General features: G+C 48.2%; 2 protein-coding genes across 2 annotated transcripts in view; both read right to left on the bottom strand.

Annotated features, from left to right (window-relative positions):
- The window catches only part of grin1b (glutamate receptor, ionotropic, N-methyl D-aspartate 1b), a 33,857-nt gene extending 18,335 nt beyond the window's left edge, over positions 1 to 15,522 (bottom strand). The window contains exons 1-6 of the mRNA XM_061070958.1: positions 15,471 to 15,522; positions 13,347 to 13,603; positions 11,690 to 11,824; positions 8,000 to 8,176; positions 1,450 to 1,512; positions 459 to 556 (exon numbers count right to left, since the gene is read on the bottom strand). Coding sequence (XP_060926941.1) covers positions 459 to 556; positions 1,450 to 1,512; positions 8,000 to 8,176; positions 11,690 to 11,824; positions 13,347 to 13,603; positions 15,471 to 15,522 — 782 coding nt within the window. The remainder of the gene's footprint in view (positions 1 to 458; positions 557 to 1,449; positions 1,513 to 7,999; positions 8,177 to 11,689; positions 11,825 to 13,346; positions 13,604 to 15,470) is intronic.
- Positions 15,523 to 19,008: 3,486 nt separating this feature from the next.
- The window catches only part of LOC133001923 (docking protein 2-like), a 9,319-nt gene continuing 6,674 nt past the window's right edge, over positions 19,009 to 21,653 (bottom strand). Inside the window, 4 exon segments of the mRNA XM_061071636.1 lie at positions 19,009 to 19,382; positions 19,385 to 20,161; positions 21,337 to 21,429; positions 21,643 to 21,653. The exon segment at positions 21,643 to 21,653 is cut by the window's right edge and continues 259 nt beyond it. Coding sequence (XP_060927619.1) covers positions 19,266 to 19,382; positions 19,385 to 20,161; positions 21,337 to 21,429; positions 21,643 to 21,653 — 998 coding nt within the window. The 3' untranslated portion in view covers positions 19,009 to 19,265.

Below are 21,653 nucleotides of genomic sequence, written 5' to 3'. Positions count from 1 at the left end.
CATTCAGAGAAGCTGAGGCTCCTCCTCCTCCTCCCAGCTCCTCCTCCTCCTGAGTCCAGACAGTCCATGTGTAGAGCTAATGAGCACAGGTGAGGGACTGAGCAGAGATCAACAGGTCCATCTGAAGTTGAGTCTCACGGCTCAGCTCTTTCTTCACCAGAACGTTATATTAAACTGTCTGGAACCCCCCTGATGCTGCACTGAAGCTCCATCTCCATCTGAGCCACTGACTCTCCTTCAGTTGAGGTAGAAACTCGTCCCCCACCAGGAGAGAGAAATCCACAGTTTGGTAGTTGTCTGATAATGAATGTTTCTCAGTCTTGAGAAGAACAGTTGATATCAAGGATTCAAACAGATTCAGTGAATGTAAAGTTGTGAAGCAGTAGCTACAACCCGACAGGAACCAGATTCCCATCAGACGCCCTGGGAACCAGGATGAGTTTCAGTTGTGCACCCACCTGGCAGAGAGGATGATGACTCGAGCCTCCAGGTCTCTGGCCTCCAGCAGGAGAGACGTCAGGTTGGTGTCCTGGCTGAACATCAGCACCTTCTCTGCCTGAAGGACCAAGGTGCAGGACCACAGGAGCATCGGAGAATCATGAGAAACACGGCAGCACAGAACACATCGTAGGACAGGCTCATCCAGACCTCCTCCCATCTAAACAACCTGTCCCCCCCCCCCGTCCCCAAACCCAGCCTCCACCATGCTCCCTCTTACCCACGCTACCATGGGCGGAGGGGGGCGGGGCCAATAAACGGACACAAAAGTGTTGGCGATCTGCTGAACTGAAAGAAAACTCAAAGTTGAAGCTTGACTACAGCGGAGGGGGGGGGGGGGGCGGGGCGTGGTGTGTTGGCGCATGCAGACTGAGGCGCTGTCAAGACTCCAACCAACCAATCAGGGACGTGCATGTTAGAGAGCGCTGATGCAACCGCAAATTAAAACAAAAGATTTGAGTGAAGAGAAGGAGGGGAGGAGGGGGGGGGGGGTACAGGAGCAGGAGGGGGGGGGGGGGGGGGTACAGGAGCAGGAGGGGGGGGGGGGGGTACAGGAGCAGGAGCGGGGGAGGAGGGGGGGGGGAGTGGTTCATTTCCCCAGAGAAAGAGAAAAGGAGGTTTGATGTTGCAGAGGAGTGAGAGGTCCTGCTGGTGTTCCTCAGATCTGCAGACAGAGCCACGCCTCCGCCTGACCACATGCAACCCCCCCCACGGAGCTCAGAGGGGAGGGAGAGGGGGAGTGGGGGGGGGGGGGACCCTAACCCTCACCCATTCCCTGTGTGCAGGACTCATGAGAAATCAAAAGAAAGAGATGGTGGAGGAGAGACGTGCCACCAGGATCAGAGTCTGTCTCTGGAGCTGGTTGTGGGCGGGGCCTGTGCGGTGGCCTCTACTGGGCGGGGCTCGGAGGTTTGTTGGGCGGCGTGCATCATGTGACCATGCAGTTTATACCTTGGGTGTTCTCCTGAAGTCAAAGCTGTGTTGGTCGAGGTTTTCATAGTTCCTGTTTTTAGTCTGATGGGTCATGAAGTGCACAGAGAAAATATGAGACACAGAAGAAGATTATAGACAGTTCCAGATGTGAGGACAAGCATCAGAGACATGATGAGACAAGTCAGGAGGCTGGAGGGACACGAGACACACCACAGGCTGTCCCCTGGCCACTGTCCCCTGTCCACCTGTCCACTGTCCACTGTCCACTGTCTGTGCACCTGTTCACTGTCCACTGTCCACAGGCTGTCCCCTGGCCACCTGTCCACTGTCCACTGTCTGTGCACCTGTCCACTGTCCACTGGCTGTCCACTGTCCACAGACTGTCCACTGTCCACTGGCTGTCCACCTGTCCACCTTCCCCTATCCCCTGTCCACTGGCTGTCCCCTGTCCACTGGCTGTCCACCTGTCCACTGTCCACTGGCTGTCCACCTGTCCACTGTCCACTGGCTGTCCACTGTCTGTGCACCTGTCCACTGTCCACCTGTCCACTGTCCACTGTCCACTGTCCACTGTCCCCTGTCCACTGTCCACTGGCTGTCCACCTGTTCACTGTCCACTGGCTGTCCACTGTCCACTGTCCACTGGCTGTCCACCTGTTCACCTTCCCCTGTCCACTGTCCACTGCCTGTCCACTGTCCACCTGTCCACTGTCCACTGGCTTTCCACTGTCTGTCCACTGTCCACTGGCTGTCCACTGTCCACTGTCTGTGCACCTGTCCACTGTCCACCTGTCCACTGTCTACTGTCCACTGCCTGTCCACTGTCCACTGTCCACTGTTCACTGTCCACTGTCTGTGCACCTGTCCACTGTCCACCTGTCCACTGTCTACTGTCCACTGCCTGTCCACTGTCCACTGTCCACTGTCCACTGGCTGTCCACTGTCCACTGGCTGTCCCCTGTCCACTGTCCCCTGGCTGTCCACCTGTCCACTGTCTGTGCACCTGTCCACTGTCCACCTGTCCACTGTCCACTGTCCACTGTCCACTGCCTGTCCACTGTCCACTGTCCACTGGCTGTCCCCTGTCCACTGTCCACCTGTCCACCTGTCCACTGTCCACTGTCTGTCCACTGTCCACTGTCCACTGTCCACATGTCCACCTGTCCACTGTCCACTGTCCACTGCCTGTCCACTGTCCACTGCCTGTCCACTGCCTGTCCTCCTGTCCAATGTCTGTCCACCTGTTCACTGTCTGTCCAACTGTCCACTGCCTGCCTAACTGTCCACCTGTCCACTGCCTGTCCACCTGTCCAATGTCTGTCCCCCTGTTCACTGTCTGTCCAACTGTCCATTGTCTGTCCAACTGTCAAACTGTCCAACTGTCCACCTGTACATCTGCTCATCTTTCTATCCACATGTCCACTGTCCGTCCACTGGCTGTCAACCTGTCCACTATCTGTCCAACTTTCCACTGCCTGTCCAAGTGTCCACCTTTGCATCTGCCCGCCTGTCTGTCCACCTTTCCACTGTCTGTCTACTGTCTGTCCACTGTCAGTCCACCTGTCCACTGTCCACCAGTAAATCTGTCCAGCTCTATGTTGACCCACCTGTCCATCCACCTTCACACTTGTCCATCCACCTGTACATCTGTCAACCTGTCTGTCCACCTGTACATCTGTCCACCTGTCTGTCCACCTGTACGTTTGCCCATCTGGCTGTCCAACTATCTGTCCACTTACACATCTGTCCAGCTGTCTGTCCACCTGTCTGTCCATAGGTCCAACTGTCCACTGTCTGTCCACCTGTCTGCCTGTTTTCAGTGACATTAAATACATTTTTTTCAGCTAATAGAGGTTCCACTATTTGTCCACACCCATTATTAATAACTTTTATTTTATCTTAAAAACGTTCACTTTATATTTTACTTCTTAAATCAAAGTCAAATTACAAAATGCTGATAGTGACTAACGTCCATCAAGTCCTGTGAAGCTTGAATGTTCCTGTTTGTAAAGTGATGGCATCAGAACGGTTTCTAACACACTACGTTGTCTCATATCTCATGTGAAATATTTTAAAAACATGTTTCACTAGTACTGACTCTTTTCCAAGTATTTCACTTCCTGTAGAATGAACACAGTAAGATATAATGGAAACAAAATGTTGGTAAAGATGTGAGTTCATCTACGATATTTAATTTTAGAAGGCGACTGAAAAAACAGCTACTGATGAATAACTGTGACCTGTATTTATTTTGGGAGCTGAGCTCAGATCTGAAGCTGTGAACAGATCAGTGGTTTATTTTTAGAGTTGAGAACAGAAAAGAAAAATCCTCCGTAAACCTGTCGAAGTCTGATCCTGGACAACAAACACCTTATTTTAGCTCAATGCTCTGGATGAAAAGATTTAAGACTAAATCATCCGTCTGTTCTCTCCACAGACGTTAAGGACACTAACTGTATTTCCAGAATCAGGTTAGCCTAGCTTAGCAAAAAGACAAACTCTATTTAACAACCTAATGAAAAGTGATTTAAACAGCTAGCTTACTGTAAGAAGACAGTTCAAACACTGTTAGCCCCTAAAGCTAACTGAAGAGAAGTGTTCAGTCAATCAGCACAGATATCATATGCTGTCAGTTTGATTAATATCAGCATTGTAGCCTCGCTATCAAAACAGAAAAATAAACACGAATGCTAAAAATGTAGCTTATGTAGGACATACAGTTTGTTCCTCTGTGCACTAGCTGTCTATTTCTATTGACATGTTTCTTATTTTTATTCTCAAACTGCGTTTTTGTAACTTACCCTAAAAATCTACTTTGCCTACAGTCCATATCTACCATCTCTAAAGCGATTCACATTGCAGTTTATGTTTAGCCTTTAGCGCTGTATGCTAGCTGTTACCTGTGGCCTCATTAAGGGGCCGCATCCTCCGAAGGACTCTGCAGAAAGAGGGCGGGGCCTCTGGAGGCTGAGCTTTAGTGAGATGTTTTTTTAGATTTTTTGCTCTATTTGAATTTTCTTCACTATTCGCTGCTATCGTAGTTTTTCCTGCATATATTTGTATATATTTTGACACTTCCATATCTTGACTGGAGAGACGAGCCTCTTCTACCAACGTATAATGACAACGTTGAATCTTTGCGTCTTGAATGTCTCTGTGTCACCAGCTCGGCGCTCACAGTCACATCCATCAGCTCGGTCAGTGAACAGCGAGCTCGTTAGCACGCACCCGCTGTCAGATCCATTAGAAGGAGCCTTTGAAACGCGGAAGCCAAATCGTACCGCTGTCTTTAATTGCAGCGTCTGAACTGGGACAAAGCTACTGTCCATCTTAGCTTTGTCTTTCTGTTGAGTTCCTCTGCCTGTCCAGTTGTGTTCTATTACTGAAGAAACAACTCACTCAGCAGAGTCCTGACCTGAGCTCCATCGCTGCCAATCAGAGCCGATAAAGACTTTAACTTCTGCTTCCTCATTTGAGCTCCTCAGACCAACTCTAGAACAAAGCTCCAACAAAATCTACAGGACCATGAATCCACAGACGTCCCACGGTCACGGTTTCATCTGGATTCAGTGTGTTTAAGGTTTTAAATGTTGTAAAAGGCTTGTAAAATTCTGGAACAAGCTTCTCACACAAAAACACAAACCTCAGTAAACAACAAGCTTCTATTTTCTTTCTAAATGAACTGCAGCTCATTAGAAGCCTCCTCCCATATTCCAGGTCAGTGAAGTTTAATCTTCTCCGAGCCGAGGATCAACCGATCTGTCCTCTCAGGAAACGTCCTCTGATGATGAGCCGGCCCCATTAGTCCTCAAACCACTCCAACGTTAATCTCATTAAATTTACATCCGCAGTCCCTGAACACCACACACACAAACACACGTTGGTACTTCTATCTTCGTGAGGACATTGGCCCCCCACACCGAACCTCAGCCATCAAACCTAAATACCTAACCCTAACCTAAAAACTAAAACCAGGTCTTAACCCTCAAACTGTTCATTGAAAGAGTGAGGACCGGTCAAAATGTCCTCACTCTGTAGGTCTATGCTTAAAATGGTCCTCACAAATTAATAAGTACAGGAACACACGTACACACACAATGTAACAAATGATGTTATATTCTCACAAGTCTGTAAAATATTAACTGTGTTTTGAGAAAAACATCCTGGATTCCCAATGTCCAGGAGACGTACTACACTACCCACAATCCTCAGGTGTTGTAGGGACGTCTCTGATTGGTCGAGTTCACTGTTACCATGGAGATATTTACTACAATGAAAACCCTGTTGGCTACAATCAGATGGTTCATGTTACGACACAAATTAAACACGAATCAAACATCAAAACTAGGATATATTACAGCACCATATCAACCAGGTGCAGGAGGTCCAACCTTTGACCTTTGATGGTTTGTATAAAGTCTTTCTGAATGAGACATTGAACCAGAGACGATGTGACAGTGGACGCTCTCCCTTGAACGGAACATATCGTTAAACAGCGTGCATTCATTTCTTTGTAAAGTTAAAGGTTTAAAATCTGCTTTACTTTATGGATAAAAACATGGTTTACTCCGGAGCATCTAAAGAATTAGCTACATGCTAGCTCGTAGCTCGTAGCTCGTAGCTCGTAGCGACGAGGGTTCACTTGAAGTTAATGGATACAGAGCGTGAGCTGCTGGGATGTTTATTACATTATGAATCACAAATGTTTAATTCAGAAACTCACCTACTTTAACTCGTGTGCTGTAATATTCATGTCTCCTATAATATTCATGAAGGTCTTTGGCTCAAACTGTGAAACAGGAAGTCACATTTAAACTTCACTAAACTTTCCTTCTCTTCATTATGAAATATACTCTTTCCTTTTTCTTATTTTGAGGCTCAGGGTTAAGACGTTTTTTGTTGTAAGTAAAATATCCAGAGTTCCTGAGGTGCCACACCAGAGAAGAGACAGACGTGTGGACAGACGGTGGGACAGAGACAGAGAGAGAGACAGGGACAGAGAGACAGGGACAGACAGGGACAGAGAGAGACAGAGAGACAGGGACAGGGACAGAGACAGAGAGAGAGACAGAGACAGGGACAGAGAGACAGAGAGACAGGGACAGAGAGAGAGAGAGAGACAGAGAGACAGGGACAGAGACAGGGAGAGAGACAGGGACAGACAGAGACAGAGAGAGACAGGGACAGGGACAGAGACAGAGAGAGACAGGGACAGAGAGAGACAGAGACAGACAGGTGGTTGAACAGCTGAGACAGAAGCAGCTGAGATGTGTTCGCACGACTCCGACTCAGTGTCGAGCTGATGAAACCAGACAACAGACGGAGGTGAAGAACTGACAGGACGGACAGAGAGAGACGGAGACAGAGTAAGGACAGAGACAAAGAGACAGAAACAGAGACAGAGACAGAGAGAGAGAGAGAGAGAGAGAGAGAGAGAGAGAGAGAGAGAGAGACAGAGACACAGACAGAGAGACACAGGGACAGAGAGAGACAGAGACACAGACAGAGAGACACAGGGACAGAGAGAGAGAGAGACGGAGACAGAGACAGAGGGACAAAGAGAGACAGACAGAGAGACACAGGGACAGAGAGAAAGAGAGACAGAGACAGAGACAGAGACAGAGACAGAGGGACACAGAGGGACAGACAGAGAGACACAGGGACAGAGAGAGAGAGAGACGGAGACAGAGACAGGGACAGAGGGACACAGAGGGACAGACAGAGAGAGCTAATAGATGAAAAATAAAGCAGTCCAACCTCCACCAGGTTGTTTTACATGTAGAAATGTTTCATTGAAGATTGACGAGAAAAGAATGAAAATGTTTTTATTTCTTTGTTTGTTTCCTGATCAGATAAAAACATTTGTAACAAAAGGTTTTATTCAGATCAAAGATCAATAATAATAATAATCATCATCAGATTTATTCCAGAGAAACACAAACACTACGTTCACTTGGTGGAAAAACCGAGCAAGAAACAGAAGAAACGTAGCAATGAAAGACAAGCAGGGTGATGGAGGGATGATGGAGGGATGGTAGAGGGATGATGGAGAGATGATGGAGGGATGGTAGAGGGATGATGGAGAGATGATGGAGGGATGGTGGAGGGATGATGGAGGGATGATGGAGGGATGGTAGAGGGATGATGGAGGGATGGTAGAGAGATGATGGAGAGATGGTAAAGGGATGATGGAGGGATGATGGAGGGATGATGGAGGGATGAAACACACACACACAGACCCACACACTGTGTATGTATGTGTGTCGTTGTGTCTGTGTGTGTGTGTCTCTGTGTGTGTGTGTATGTGTGTGTGTGTGTGTATGTGTGTGTATGTGTGTGTGTGTGTGTATGTGTGTGTGTGTGTGTGTGTCTGTGTGTGTGTGTGTGTGTGTGTGTCTGTGTGTCTGTGTGTGTGTGTGTGTGTGTGTGTCTGTGTGTCTCTCAGTGTGTCTCTCAGTGTGTCTCTCAGTGTGTGTCTGTGTGTGTGTGTGTGTGTGTCTGTGTGTCTCTCAGTGTGTCTCTCAGTGTGTCTCAGTGTGTGTCTGTGTCTCTGTGTGTGTCAGCTGACCTTGGTCTCTCTCTCCTCCAGCAGTGTCTCCAGTCTCTTCTGTGCCGCTCGCCCCTCGTGGTCGTCGCTGACGATGAGGATGATGTGGTTCCACCTGAACTCCCTCATGAGGTCGAACCAGACCTGAGCCTGGTGCGAGTAGGGAGGGACGGTCCTCAGGAAGGACAGGTGGATGCTCTGGGGACACACAACCACGAGTTAGTGTTCACAACCTCATCAACCAGGACACACAACCTGCGTGTTAGTGTTCACAACCTCATCAGCCAGGACACACAACCTGCGTGTTAGTGTTCACAACCTCATCAACCAGGACACACAACCACGAGTTAGTGTTCACAACCTCATCAACCAGGACACACAACCTGCGTGTTAGTGTTCACAACCTCATCAACCAGGACACACAACCTGCGTGTTAGTGTTCACAACCTCATCAGCCAGGACACACAACCTGCGTGTTAGTGTTCACAACCTCATCAACCAGGACACACAACCTGCGTGTTAGTGTTCACAACCTCATCAACCAGGACACACAACCTGCGTGTTAGTGTTCACAACCTCATCAACCAGGACACACAACCTGCGTGTTAGTGTTCACAACCTCATCAACCAGGACACACAACCTGCGTGTTAGTGTTCACAACCTCATCAGCCAGGACACACAACCTGCGTGTTAGTGTTCACAACCTCATCAGCAAGGACACACAACCTGCGTGTTAGTGTTCACAACCTCATCAACCAGGACACACAACCTGCGTGTTAGTGTTCACAACCTCATCAGCCAGGACACACAACCTGCGTGTTAGTGTTCACAACCTCATCAACCAGGACACACAACCTGCGTGTTAGTGTTCACAACCTCATCAACCAGGACACACAACCTGCGTGTTAGTGTTCACAACCTCATCAACCAGGACACACAACCTGCGTGTTAGTGTTCACAACCTCATCAACCAGGACACACAACCTGCGTGTTAGTGTTCACAACCTCATCAACGAGGACACACAACCTGCGTGTTAGTGTTCACAACCTCATCAGCAAGGACACACAACCTGCGTGTTAGTGTTCACAACCTCATCAACCAGGACACACAACCTGCGTGTTAGTGTTCACAACCTCATCAACGAGGACACACAACCTGCGTGTTAGTGTTCACAACCTCATCAACCAGGACACACAACCTGCGTGTTAGTGTTCACAACCTCATCAACCAGGACACACAACCTGCGTGTTAGTGTTCACAACCTCATCAGCAAGGACACACAACCTGCGTGTTAGTGTTCACAACCTCATCAACCAGGACACACAACCTGCGTGTTAGTGTTCACAACCTCATCAACCAGGACACACAACCTGCGTGTTAGTGTTCACAACCTCATCAACCAGGACACACAACCTGCGTGTTAGTGTTCACAACCTCATCAGCAAGGACACACAACCTGCGTGTTAGTGTTCACAACCTCATCAACCAGGACACACAACCTGCGTGTTAGTGTTCACAACCTCATCAGCAAGGACACACAACCTGCGTGTTAGTGTTCACAACCTCATCAACCAGGACACACAACCTGCGTGTTAGTGTTCACAACCTCATCAACCAGGACACACAACCTGCGTGTTAGTGTTCACAACCTCATCAACCAGGACACACAACCTGCGTGTTAGTGTTCACAACCTCATCAACCAGGACACACAACCTGCGTGTTAGTGTTCACAACCTCATCAACCAGGACACACAACCTGCGTGTTAGTGTTCACAACCTCATCAGCAAGGACACACAACCTGCGTGTTAGTGTTCACAACCTCATCAACCAGGACACACAACCTGCGTGTTAGTGTTCACAACCTCATCAGCAAGGACACACAACCTGCGTGTTAGTGTTCACAACCTCATCAACCAGGACACACAACCTGCGTGTTAGTGTTCACAACCTCATCAACCAGGACACACAACCTGCGTGTTAGTGTTCACAACCTCATCAACCAGGACACACAACCTGCGTGTTAGTGTTCACAACCTCATCAACGAGGACACACAACCTGCGTGTTAGTGTTCACAACCTCATCAACGAGGACACACAACCTGCGTGTTAGTGTTCACAACCTCATCAACGAGGACACACAACCTGCGTGTTAGTGTTCACAACCTCATCAACCAGGACACACAACCTGCGTGTTAGTGTTCACAACCTCATCAACCAGGACACACAACCTGCGTGTTAGTGTTCACAACCTCATCAACCAGGACACACAACCAGAGGGGGGAGGTGGAAGTGTTAGGGACAGGAAGTGTTAGCAACAGGAAGTGTTAGGGACAGGAAGTGTTAGCAACAGGAAGCGTAAGCGACAGGAAGTGTTAGCGACAGGAAGTGTTACCGACAGGAAGTGTTAGCGACAGGAAGTGTTACCGACAGGAAGTGTTCGACAGGAAGCGTTAGCAACATGAAGCGTAGGCGACAGGAAGCGTTAGGGATAGGAAGTGTTAGCGACAGGAAGTGTAAGCGACAGGAAGTGTTAGCGACAGAAAGTGTTACCGACAGGAAGTGTTCGACGGGAAGTGTTGGCGACATGAAGCGTAGGCGACAGGAAGCGGTAGGGACAGGAAGCGTTAGCGACAGGAAGTGTTAGCGACAGGAAGTGTTAGCGACGGGAAGAGTTACCGACAGGAAGTGTTAGTGACAGGAAGTGTTACCGACGGGAAGCGTTACCGACGGGAAGCGTTAGGGACAGGATGTGGTAGCAACAGGTAGTGTTAGCAACAGGAAGTGTTAGCGACGGTAAGTGTTAGCGACAGAAAGTGTTACCGACAGGAAGTGTTCGACGGGAAGCGTTAGCGACGGGAAGCGTAAGCGACGGGAAGCGGTAGCGACGGGAAGCGGTAGCGACAGGAAGCGTTAGGGACAGGAAGCGTTAGCGACAGGATGTGGTAGCAACAGGAAGTGTTACCGACAGGAAGCGTCAGCGACAGGAAGCGTTAGGGACAGGATGTGTTAGCAACAGGTAGTGTTAGCGACAGGAAGTGTTACCGACAGGAAGTGTTCGACGGGAAGCGTTAGCGACGGGAAGCGTAAGCGACGGGAAGCGGTAGCGACAGGAAGCGGTAGCGACAGGAAGCGTTAGCGACATGAAGCGTAGGCGACAGGAAGCGTTAGGGACAGGAAGCGGTAGCGACAGGAAGCGTAAACGACAGGAAGCGGTAGCGACAGGAAGTGTTAGCGACGCTTTGTGTTCACCGCTGGTAGTCGAGTCATGTGACTGATGAGAACCAATCAGGAAGAGAGCGTCTGCGTCACCGTTTACTAAAGTCTCAGTTTCTGACTCAAACACAAACCCAGAGTTTTCGAACTGAATCAGAGACCAGTTCAAACCGGTTTCTGATCCAGAGGCTGTGACTCCAGCAGGCGTAACCATAGCAACAGAGTAGTTGGTGGAGACACAGATGATCACAGTGTTGATGATGAGGAGTCAGTAACTTCCTGATCATAAAAATCAGAAGAGTTAAAAATATAAATCAAATTCAGTCCGTCGCCAATTTTTTCTAATTTCCTATTTTTGACTTGAGCATTAAGTTGTGTTGTGTTCTGGAATATTCTGCTGCTTCAGAAAATTCTGAAAATATCGAAGGACCAAAGACGGAGTCCTGAGGAACCCCCCCGCCCCCCCCCCCCCCGCAGCCTCTGGCTCAGGTTACCTTGTCCGAGTAGATGGACATGCGGGTCGTCAGGCCGACCACAGGGATTCTGTAGAAACCGGCTGTGTAGGAAACAGGCGTCGGAGTCAGATGGTCGTTGGACTGAGGAGGATGACTGACTAAGATCGCGTACACCTGCAGAAGAAGAAGAAGGAGACAAAGATCATTTTCAGACTATTTATGTATATATTCCCGTCAGCAAAAGATGAAATGAAGATGTAGGTTGAGATAAAAGAGAAGATGTAGAATCTGTGTGTCTATAAAACTTTCGGTTACTTTCCTCTGGGATCATGAATGTATGAAATCTGCTTTAAAGAGAGAGAGGACGTTAATCTGATGTCAAACGTTTCTGATTGTCTGTCTGTCTCTCTGTCTGTCTGTCTGTCTGTCTGTCTGTCTGTCTGTCTGTCTGTCTGTCTGTCTGTCTGTCTGTCTGTCTGTCTGTCTGTCTGTCTGTCTGTCTGTCTGTCTCTCTGTCTGTCTGTCTCTCTGTCTGTCTCTCTGTCTCTCTGTCTGTCTGTCTGTCTGTCTGTCTGTCTGTCTGTCTGTCTGTCTGTCTGTCTGTCTGTCTGTCTGTCTGTCTGTCTGTCTGTCTGTCTGTCTGTCTGTCTGTCTGTCTGTCTGTCTGTCTGTCTGTCTGTCTGTCTGTCTCTCTGTCTGTCTGTCTCTCTGTCTGTCTCTCTGTCTGTCTGTCTGTCTGTCTGTCTGTCTGTCTGTCTGTCTGTCTGTCTGTCTGTCTGTCTGTCTGTCTGTCTGTCTGTCTGTCTGTCTGTCTGTCTGTCTGTCTGTCTGTCTGTCTGTCTGTCTGTCTGTCTGTCTGTCTGTCTGTCTGTCTCTCCGTCTCGGTCTCTCCGTCTCGATCTCTCCGTCTCGGTCTCTCCGTCTCGGTCTCTCTCTCTCTCTCTCTGTCTCCTTCTCTCTCTCTGTCTGTCTGAGAGAGAGAGAGAGGGAGACAGAGGGAGACAGACAGAACAGACGTTTGACCTTCACCTTCACAGTGAAGCACACAGAAGGTCAAACTCTTGACTATCTCTGAAATGATCTTTTATCCTCATCCCATCACATCTTTACGCCACATAAAAAATATACATATGATGAAGATGATCATGATGTTGGTGATGATGATGAAGATGATCATGATGTTGGTGATGATGATGAAGATGATCATGATGTTGGTGATGATGATGAATAGGATCATGATGTTGGTGATGATGATGAAGAGGATCATGATGTTGGTGATGATGATGAAGATGATCATGATGTTGGTGATGATGATGAAGAGGATCATGATGTTGGTGATGATGATGAAGAGGATCATGATGTTGGTGATGATGATGAAGATGATCATGATGTTGGTGATGATGATGATGAAGAGGATCATGATGTTGGTGATGATGATGAAGAGGATCATGATGTTGGTGATGATGATGAAGATGATCATGATGTTGGTGATGATGATGAAGATGATCATGATGTTGGTGATGATGATGAAGAGGATCATGATGTTGGTGATGATGATGAAGATGATCATGATGTTGGTGATGATGATGGTCAGTAAATGTTGTGTTTATTAATATTTTCCTCAGTGAATAATCAGCTGATGAATTTATCATCTGATAACAGATTCAGTCAGAGCTGAGGAACAGAGCGCCCCCACCTGGTTGGAGATGAGGTCCTCGCAGACAGACAGCGCCATCTGGATGGCGTTGGGCTTGTGTGTGACGGAGATGGCGTTCATCTTGAACTTGTCCTTGCCGTACAGCGTGTTGGCCTGGCTCACCGCCTCCTTGAACACCTGCTCGAAGCGTTTATGACTCAGGACGGCTCCGATGTTCACCAGCCGCGGTTCACAACCGCCACGAGCCACCGAGCAGCACTGCAGCACGGTGAGGATCAGCACGCCACGCAGCTCCACTGAGGGGGAGGAGCACAGGGGTCAGGGGGAGGAGGAAGAGGTGAGGAGGAAGAGGTGAGGACGAAGAGTGAGGACGAAGAGGTGAAGATGGAGGGATGAGGAGGAAGAGTGAGGGTTGAGGGTGAGGATGAAGAGGTGAGGAGGAAGAGTGAGGACGAAGAGATGAAGATGGAGGGATGAGGATGAAGAGGTGAAGATTGAGGAGGTGAGGATGAAGAGGTGATGATGAAGTTGTGAAGATAGAGGGATGAGAATGAAGAGGTGAAGATGGAGGGATGAGGATGAAGAGGTGAAGATGGAAGGATGAGGATGAAGAGGTGAGGATGAAGAGGTGAAGATGGAGCGATGAGGATGAAGAGGTGAAGATGAAGAGGTGATGATGGAGCGATGAGGATGAAGAGGTGAAGATGAAGAGGTGAAGATGGAGCAATGAGGATGAAGAGGTGAAGATTGAGGGATGAGAATGAAGAGGTGAAGATGGAAGGATGAGGATGAAGAGGTGAGGATGAAGAGGTGAAGATGGAGCAATGAGGATGAGGAGGTGAAGATGAAGAGGTGATGATGGAAGGATGAGGGTGAAGATGTGAGGATGAAGAGGTGATGATGGAAGGATGAGGGTGAAGATGTGAGGATGAAGAGGTGAAGATGAAGAGGTGAAGATGGAGGGATGAGGATGAAGAGGTGAAGATGGAGCGATGAGGATGAAGGGGTGAAGATGAAGAGGTGAAGATGGAAGGATGAGGATGAAGAGGTGAAGATGGAAGGATGAGGATGAAGAGGTGAGGATGAAGAGGTGAAGATGGAGCGATGAGGATGAAGAGGTGAAGATGGAAGGATGAGGATGAAGAGGTAAGGATGAAGAGGTGAAGATGGAGCGATGAGGATGAAGAGGTGAGGATGAAGAGGTGAAGATGGAGGGATGAGGATGAAGAGGTGAGGATGAAGAGGTGAAGATGGAGGGATGAGGATGAAGAGGTGAAGATGGAGGGATGAGGATGAAGAGGTGAGGATGAAGAGGTGAAGATGAAGAGGTGAAGATGGAGGGATGAGGATGAAGAGGTGAGGATGAAGAGGTGAAGATGGAGCGATGAGGATGAGGAGGTGAAGATGAAGAGGTGATGATGGAAGGATGAGGATGAAGAGGTGAAGATGGAGCGATGAGGATGAAGGGGTGAGGATGAAGAGGTGAAGATGGAGCGATGAGGATGAGGAGGTGAAGATGAAGAGGTGAAGATGGAGGGATGAGGATGAAGAGGTGAAGATGGATCAGCAAGTTCAATGATGGCTGTTGTCGTTACTTTCAAAATAAAAGTCATGAAAATAAACAGACATTAAAATTGCTTATTTAAATATTTGATCAAAACTTTATTGAAACAACAAATCACTGTAATTAATCGACGCAGTTAAAAACTCACTGTTTCCGTTTGTTCTGCTGCAGATTTTCAGATTAAAAGCTGAATTCCGTCACAGAGCCTCCTGTTGATCCGAGTCCCGCTTGGCTCGGCTCGGCTTGGCTTGGCTCGGCTCGGCTCGGCTCCGGGAGGTTACAGGTCTCGGTTGAGTATTGATTGGTTGATCGATGATTTGATTGGTCGACCGGTCGATCCCCGGTGGCGCTCGGTCCGGTCCCCGGTCCCCGGAGCTCCTCTCGGGTGCTTCAGTCGTCGGTGTCTCGGTTCATCTCTGCGCGTGCTCGTTGTTTTTCTCACCGGTGAGTCCGTTCAGATGACCTGATGCTCGCGAGCCCGCGGTCTGTCCTTGGATTCTGACGCGCGCTCCCGCGCACTCACAGACGGAGGAGAGGGGACGCGCGCTCCCGCGCACTCACAGACGGAGGAGAGAGGACGCGCGCTCCCGCGCACTCACAGACGGAGGAGAGAGGACGCGCGGCCCCTGGAGCGTCGGGCACGCGCGTCATCGCTTGTGTTTGGGAATTAATGAAGCGTCGTGATCCGACGCGCGTGCACAGCTCTATACTGATTTATCATGATTTATTCATCATCATATTTAAAAATAAAACTATTTATTTAGTGGATTCACATTTTCAAAATACAATATATTATATTATGTTATTATATATTAGATGTGAATGTATTACATGTGACTCATCCTCCAGCCTGATGCACATATGTGTGAGATTATCCAGGACATGTTACAAACATGTCAACAGATGCGACACAGTTTGTGTCTGTGTCTTTGTGTGTGTGTGTGTGCGTGTGTGTGTGTGTGTGTGTGTGTGTGTCTGTGTCTTTGTGTGTGTGTGTGTGTGTGTATTTGTGTGTGTCTGTGTCTGTGTCTGTGTGTGTGTGTGGGCGTGTGTGTCTGTGTCTTTGTGTGTGTGTGTGTGTGTGTGTGTGCGTGTGTGTCTGTGTCTTTGTGTGTGTGTGTGTGTGTGTGTGGGCTTGTGTGTCTGTGTCTTTGTGTGTGTCTGTGTGTGTGCGTGTGTGTGTGTGTGGTTCCAGGTTCCATTCTTCTTCCTCTTCTTCCTCTTCTTCCTCTTCTTCCTCTTCTTCCTCTTCTTCCTCTTCTTCCTCTTCTTCCTCTTCTTCCTCCTTTCTGTTTGAAATCACATTCATTATCCTGTCTGCTTCCAGAATGCACAGTTGCTACGGTAACAGGGATGCAGCTCTGGATCCTAATTGTGGTTGCCATGGAAACAACCATCTTGCTCTTCCCCCCCGTTCACCAGATATAACTTGTAATTATCCCTTCCAGAGATGCCGTCTCTTTATGTGTTTGGCCGTAGCGTGTCTGAGTCTCTGATCTTTACTTTAGGGATTGAACAGATTATTTCTAACCACAGAGAAGAACGGATCTGTAACAAAGTGACAATCATCCGTACGCGATATGTTCATGTGAATGCCCCCCCGACTCACTTTACACCAGCGCCACCGGTTAATTCAGCTTCGGTGTAATAGTCAGTTTTTATATCATCAAATAACCAAACTGATCAGAAACACTTGAACAATCATCAGTGAGAGAAGAACTGAAACGACAGAAACATCTTTGACAAACATTTATTTAACGTCTACTTTGATTTTAGTTTGGTTCATGTTCCCTCTGCTAACATGGAGGAGGTTTATGACCTGTACTGCTGCCAGCCACCAGGGGGCGGTCCCGATGATTTGGTTTCAGTTTTGTAAGCTGTTATGTCGGCCATCTTTATCAACAGTGTGATGTCACTGTCTCATCCTCACTGCTGAGCTCAGCTGTGAACAGGAAGTAGGACACGTATGACATCATCGTATTATCTCTGGTGCTAAGTGTCATGAGGAGAAAGTTCCCTTCAGCTTCCAGGCCAGTTCACACACACACACACACACACACACACACACACACACACACACACACACAATGCTCCTGTAAGACGTACAAAGAAATGCATGCTGGGACGCATTTGTAGCCTGCTCTATCCCTGAGGGGGGTCAGTGATTGTGTTAGTGAGAGAGTTAGTAAGTGTGTGTTATCTGTGTGTGTGTGTGTGTGTGTGTGTGTGTGTGTGTGTGTGTGTGTGTGTCAGACAGTACCAGTCATGCAGTAAAACTACCACACAGTCATATGTTGACATATAAAGTAAACTGGTTTACACTGGTTCATGATGATTCTTCCTACTGTTAGCATCACTCTGACATCACTCTGACATCACTCTGACATCACTCTGACATGTAAATATTTGTCAAGAGGATATATCGTGTTATCAGCTGTTTTAGATAAATGAGGTCAACCAGCTGTTAACATCTGAAGTCCTATTTCTGTGACACGTGTGTGCGTGCGTGTGTGTTTGTGTGTTTGTGTGACTGCATTAACACAAACACACACACACACACAGTGAGATAATCAGATGCTCATTAAATAATCATCATGATGACCTCTTTCTGTCCCTGATGTAAACAACTCATGTAAACGATATACAGTCCTATATTACCGCTGTGGTTGCTGAGCAACAGTTGACATGTCTGACTCGATACAGACAAAATGATGCTGTTGTTATAAATCACTCTTTCTCTCTGCTCCGGCCTTCGGTCCCGTCCTGACACAAGACGGGACCGATTCCAACAAGTTAGTTTGTGCAAACAAACATTTTGGCTCCTACAAATAATCATGTAAACATTCATGTTAGTGATAAAGGAAGCAGAGAAAAGGTTTTACAGACTTCATGAAAAAGTGACGACAGGAGAACATGAAGGAGTGAAATCTGTGTCTGTGTCGCCCTCTACTGGTACATCTCTACATCACAGACATTAAGTAGAATACATGATGATGATAATGATGTTTACATGAGCTGCTAATAGAATATGAATTTATTATCTTTACATGTTACAGAATGAAGATACTCATACGAGAGATTAAACAAAAGATCCACAACTCTGAATCAAAACAACTGACGAAAATGAATCTGATTCATTTAAATGAAGAGAATTTGACATCTCACATCATACATTTGATTATGTCTGAAAATCATTGAAACACAAACATTGATAAGACCAGTGTTCCTCAGCAGCTGTTACCTGCTACTCACGCATAAAAGCTTCAAACCTTCACTTTTTGCTATAATTCCTTAAACAAAGGCACAAAGTACAATCACGTCTTCTGCTTTGAACTTTGATTGTCATTCTGCAACACACTTCACACACTTTCTTTTATCAGACACTACATCCAAAGAGGAAAGCTCTGAAACACTCACACGGAACCGCCTTACTCCCTAGTTCTCAATCCAATAGGAACTCTTTCAGCCTGGCGCATAAAGGCGTGCGAAGGAGGATGGCGTGGGGAGGTGGCGTCAGTCCAGGGGGGGGTGCAGCAGGGTTTTGACATATTTCTTGCAAACACGACAATCAGACGTCAGGATTATTTGTGTTGATTGAAATTGAGTAGATTTACTGTCGCAGACACCTGAGAAAACACAGCAGTGTTTTGTATGAAGTGCGTCAGTGTGTCGTTGCTGCTTTGATTCAAATGATGTTTGTGATTTAAATTTTTTGCACAAATGCCATTTGAAAAAGGATTGTTAGGTTTTGATGCAGAGTTTGATTTCACATAGAAGTGAGAGACTTAGTTCCAAGTGTTGAGTCTTATTTGGCCTGTGAGTAGAGTTTCAATTCAATTAATAATGTGCAAAAACTACGAAGCAAATGTTGTGCTGCCCCCTGCAGGATGAATCTCTCCCTGCTGCAGAGCTGAGCTATAACGTTTAATTATGAATTCACTGCTGATAATGAATCTGTTCGGTTTGAGTTGGTTTCACTGTGAGTCTCCATTTCTTTCCTGTTTCACATACTGATCGTTGTATTTGTGTGAAGACGAGCGATCAACCTGTCGACAGAGGTGGCAAGAGTACTCACATTCTTTACTTAAGTAAAAGTACATATACCTGTGTAAAAAAAGACTCTGGTTAAAGTAGAAGTACTGATTCATCTCCTTTACTCAAGTAAAAGTAAGAAAGCACAAAAAGCATTTGAACTTCAATGACACACGATGCCTCAACCTGCACAGAGCTGGTGAGACTGTGAGGAGGAGAAAGTACAGATGTGTTCAAAAGGAAAAGGAAAATGTCGTCAGGAAAATACATTTTAAAATAAACGGTAACAAAGTATTTGTACTCTGTTACTTTCCACCTCTACCTGTGCATCCAAATAATGAATTAAAGTAGTTGGATATTAGTTAAAATCTGCAACATGAAGGAAACCAGTCCGACCCTGAAGATGATGGGACGTGAAGTCTCTTCTTCTTCACCAGGATGTTGGTGTACTGAGAGTCTCGCTGCTCCTCCTCCTCCTGCCCACCTCCTCCTCGTCTTCTTCTTCTTCTTCGTTGGTGTCCTGTGTGTCAGGAAATGCCCTCTTGGGTCGTTTGGGCACGGCGTAGTCGTCCACCCGGGGGTCGTACGGGTACTCGTGACCTTTGGGGTCATCAGCTGTTCCCATGTTCCTCCAGGCATCTCCTCTCATCTCCTCGGGGTCATCGTACACCGCGGAAGGGACGGTGGAGTTCCCCCCCCCGGTGGCGGCGGCGGCGCAGCCCTCAGGCTCGTCATAGATGTGATCCACCTTCCTGTGCGTTGGTTCGGGGGCGTGGTCTTTGCTGTGGATGATGTTTCTGATCTTGATCTCGTCGATGCTGTCGTAAAGCGGGTCGGCGCCGGACTCCAGAGCCTGATGGGAGCTCAGGAAGTCCACCATGATGTTCTTGTCGATGGTGTCGAAGGGGAGGGAGTACTCCGGCTCCGGGTTGATTTGAGGGAGGTGACCGGGGGGCGGAGCCAGGCTGCCTCCTCCCTCCCTTCTCTCCCTCTTGGAGCCTCGCTCTCTGGGGGCGAGCTGTGTGATCTGGGCGTAGGTCTGTTCCGGTTTTGGATTGGAGCTCAGTTTCGGGCTCTGACTGGCGTCGCGGGAGGGGGTGGAGCCTAGGGCCGGGGCGGGGCCTGGCTCGGCGTGGGGCAGAGGGCAGCTGGAGATCATCTTCACCGGGGTCTTTCGGGGGACGGGGAAAGCCCGAGTCTCCAGAGTCAAGCTCTTCACGCCGGTCAGGACCTGGTCCACAGGAGGCTCCAGACGACACTGAGAACAGAAGAAGGAACGTTAGAGGCGGAGCCGGTCGAGAACCAATCAGTGACCGAGGATCTGCCTGTCTTCATCAGTCACTACTACAGCTGGAGGCGTCCAGCAGGGGGAGCTCTGGGATACTTAGGTCCAATGTGAAATGTGTTGATGTTTGTGTTGGAAGCTGAACTGGAACCAGGAGAAGATCGTAACGAGTCCTGAAACACAACCTGAGCTTCCTGTTGGACGGGGTTAGGGTTCAGGGTTAGGGTTCAGGGTTAGGGTAAGGGTTCAGGGTTAGGGTTCAGGGTTAGGGTTCAGGGTTCAGGGTTCAGGGTTCAGGGTTCAGGGTTCAGGGTTAGGGTTCAGGGTTAGGGTTCAGGGTTCAGGGTTCAGGGTTCAGGGTTAGGGTTCAGGGTTAGGGTTCAGGGTTCAAGGTTCAGGGTTCAGGGTTCAGGGTTAGGGTTCAGGGTTCAGGGTTCAGGGTTCAGGGTTCAGGGTTCAGGGTCAGGGTTCAGGGTTCAGGGTTCAGGTTCAGGGTTAGGGTTCAGGGTTCAGGTTCAGGGTTCAGGGTTCAGGTTCAGGTTCAGGGTTAGGGTTAGGGTTAGGGTTAGGGTTAGGGTTAGGGTTCAGGGTTCAGGGTTTAGGGTTCAGGGTTCAGGGTTCAGGGTTCAGGGTTCAGGGTTCAAGGTTCAGGGTTCAGGGTTCAGGGTTAGGGTTCAGGGTTCAGGTTCAGGGTTAGGGTTCAGGGTTCAGGGTTCAGGGTTCAGGTTCAGGGTTCAGGGTTCAGGTTCAGGTTCAGGTTCAGGGTTCAGGGTTCAGGGTTCAGGGTTCAGGTTCAGGGTTCAGGTTCAGGGTTCAGGGTTCAGGTTCAGGTTCAGGGTTCAGGTTCAGGGTTCAGGGTTCAGGGTTCAGGGTTAGGATTCAGGGTTCAGGGTTCAGGTTCAGGGTTCAGGGTTCAGGGTTAGGGTTAGGGTTAGGGTTCAGGGTTCAGGGTTCAGGTTCAGGGTTCAGGTTCAGGTTCAGGTTCAGGTTCAGGTTCAGGTTCAGGTTCAGGTTCAGGTTCAGGTTCAGGGTTCAGGTTCAGGTGACCACCGGCTGGTTCTACAGAACTCAGCTGGACCAGGTTCCTCTAACAGAGTCATGAACTCTTTCTTGTCTCAAGACAATCAGCTGTGAGGCTTGTTTCCTACCAGCGGGGGGCGCTGCTGTGGCAGTGAAGGGGCGGAGCTCTCTTTGTGATGACTCATCAGATGATGCTCCGTCACGGTGCTGTACACGGCGTCCTCCGCCTGCAGACAGGAAACAGGAAACAGGAAACAGGAAACCAGCAAAGTTACAACCGACAGGAAGACGACCTGAAACGTTTTGAGTAAACATCACGATCCTGACTTTATTCTGAAAATCCTGACTTTATTCTGAAAATCCTGACTTTATTCTGAAAATCCTGACTTTATTCTGAAAATCCTGACTTTATTCTGAAACCATGTGCAGATGACCTGAGCAGCAG

The sequence above is a fragment of the Limanda limanda genome, chromosome 5 (assembly GCF_963576545.1).
Source record: "Limanda limanda chromosome 5, fLimLim1.1, whole genome shotgun sequence".
NCBI lineage: Eukaryota > Metazoa > Chordata > Actinopteri > Pleuronectiformes > Pleuronectidae > Limanda > Limanda limanda.
Note: the sequence above shows the minus strand (reverse complement) of the source record. Positions and strands in the feature narration are given on the sequence as shown.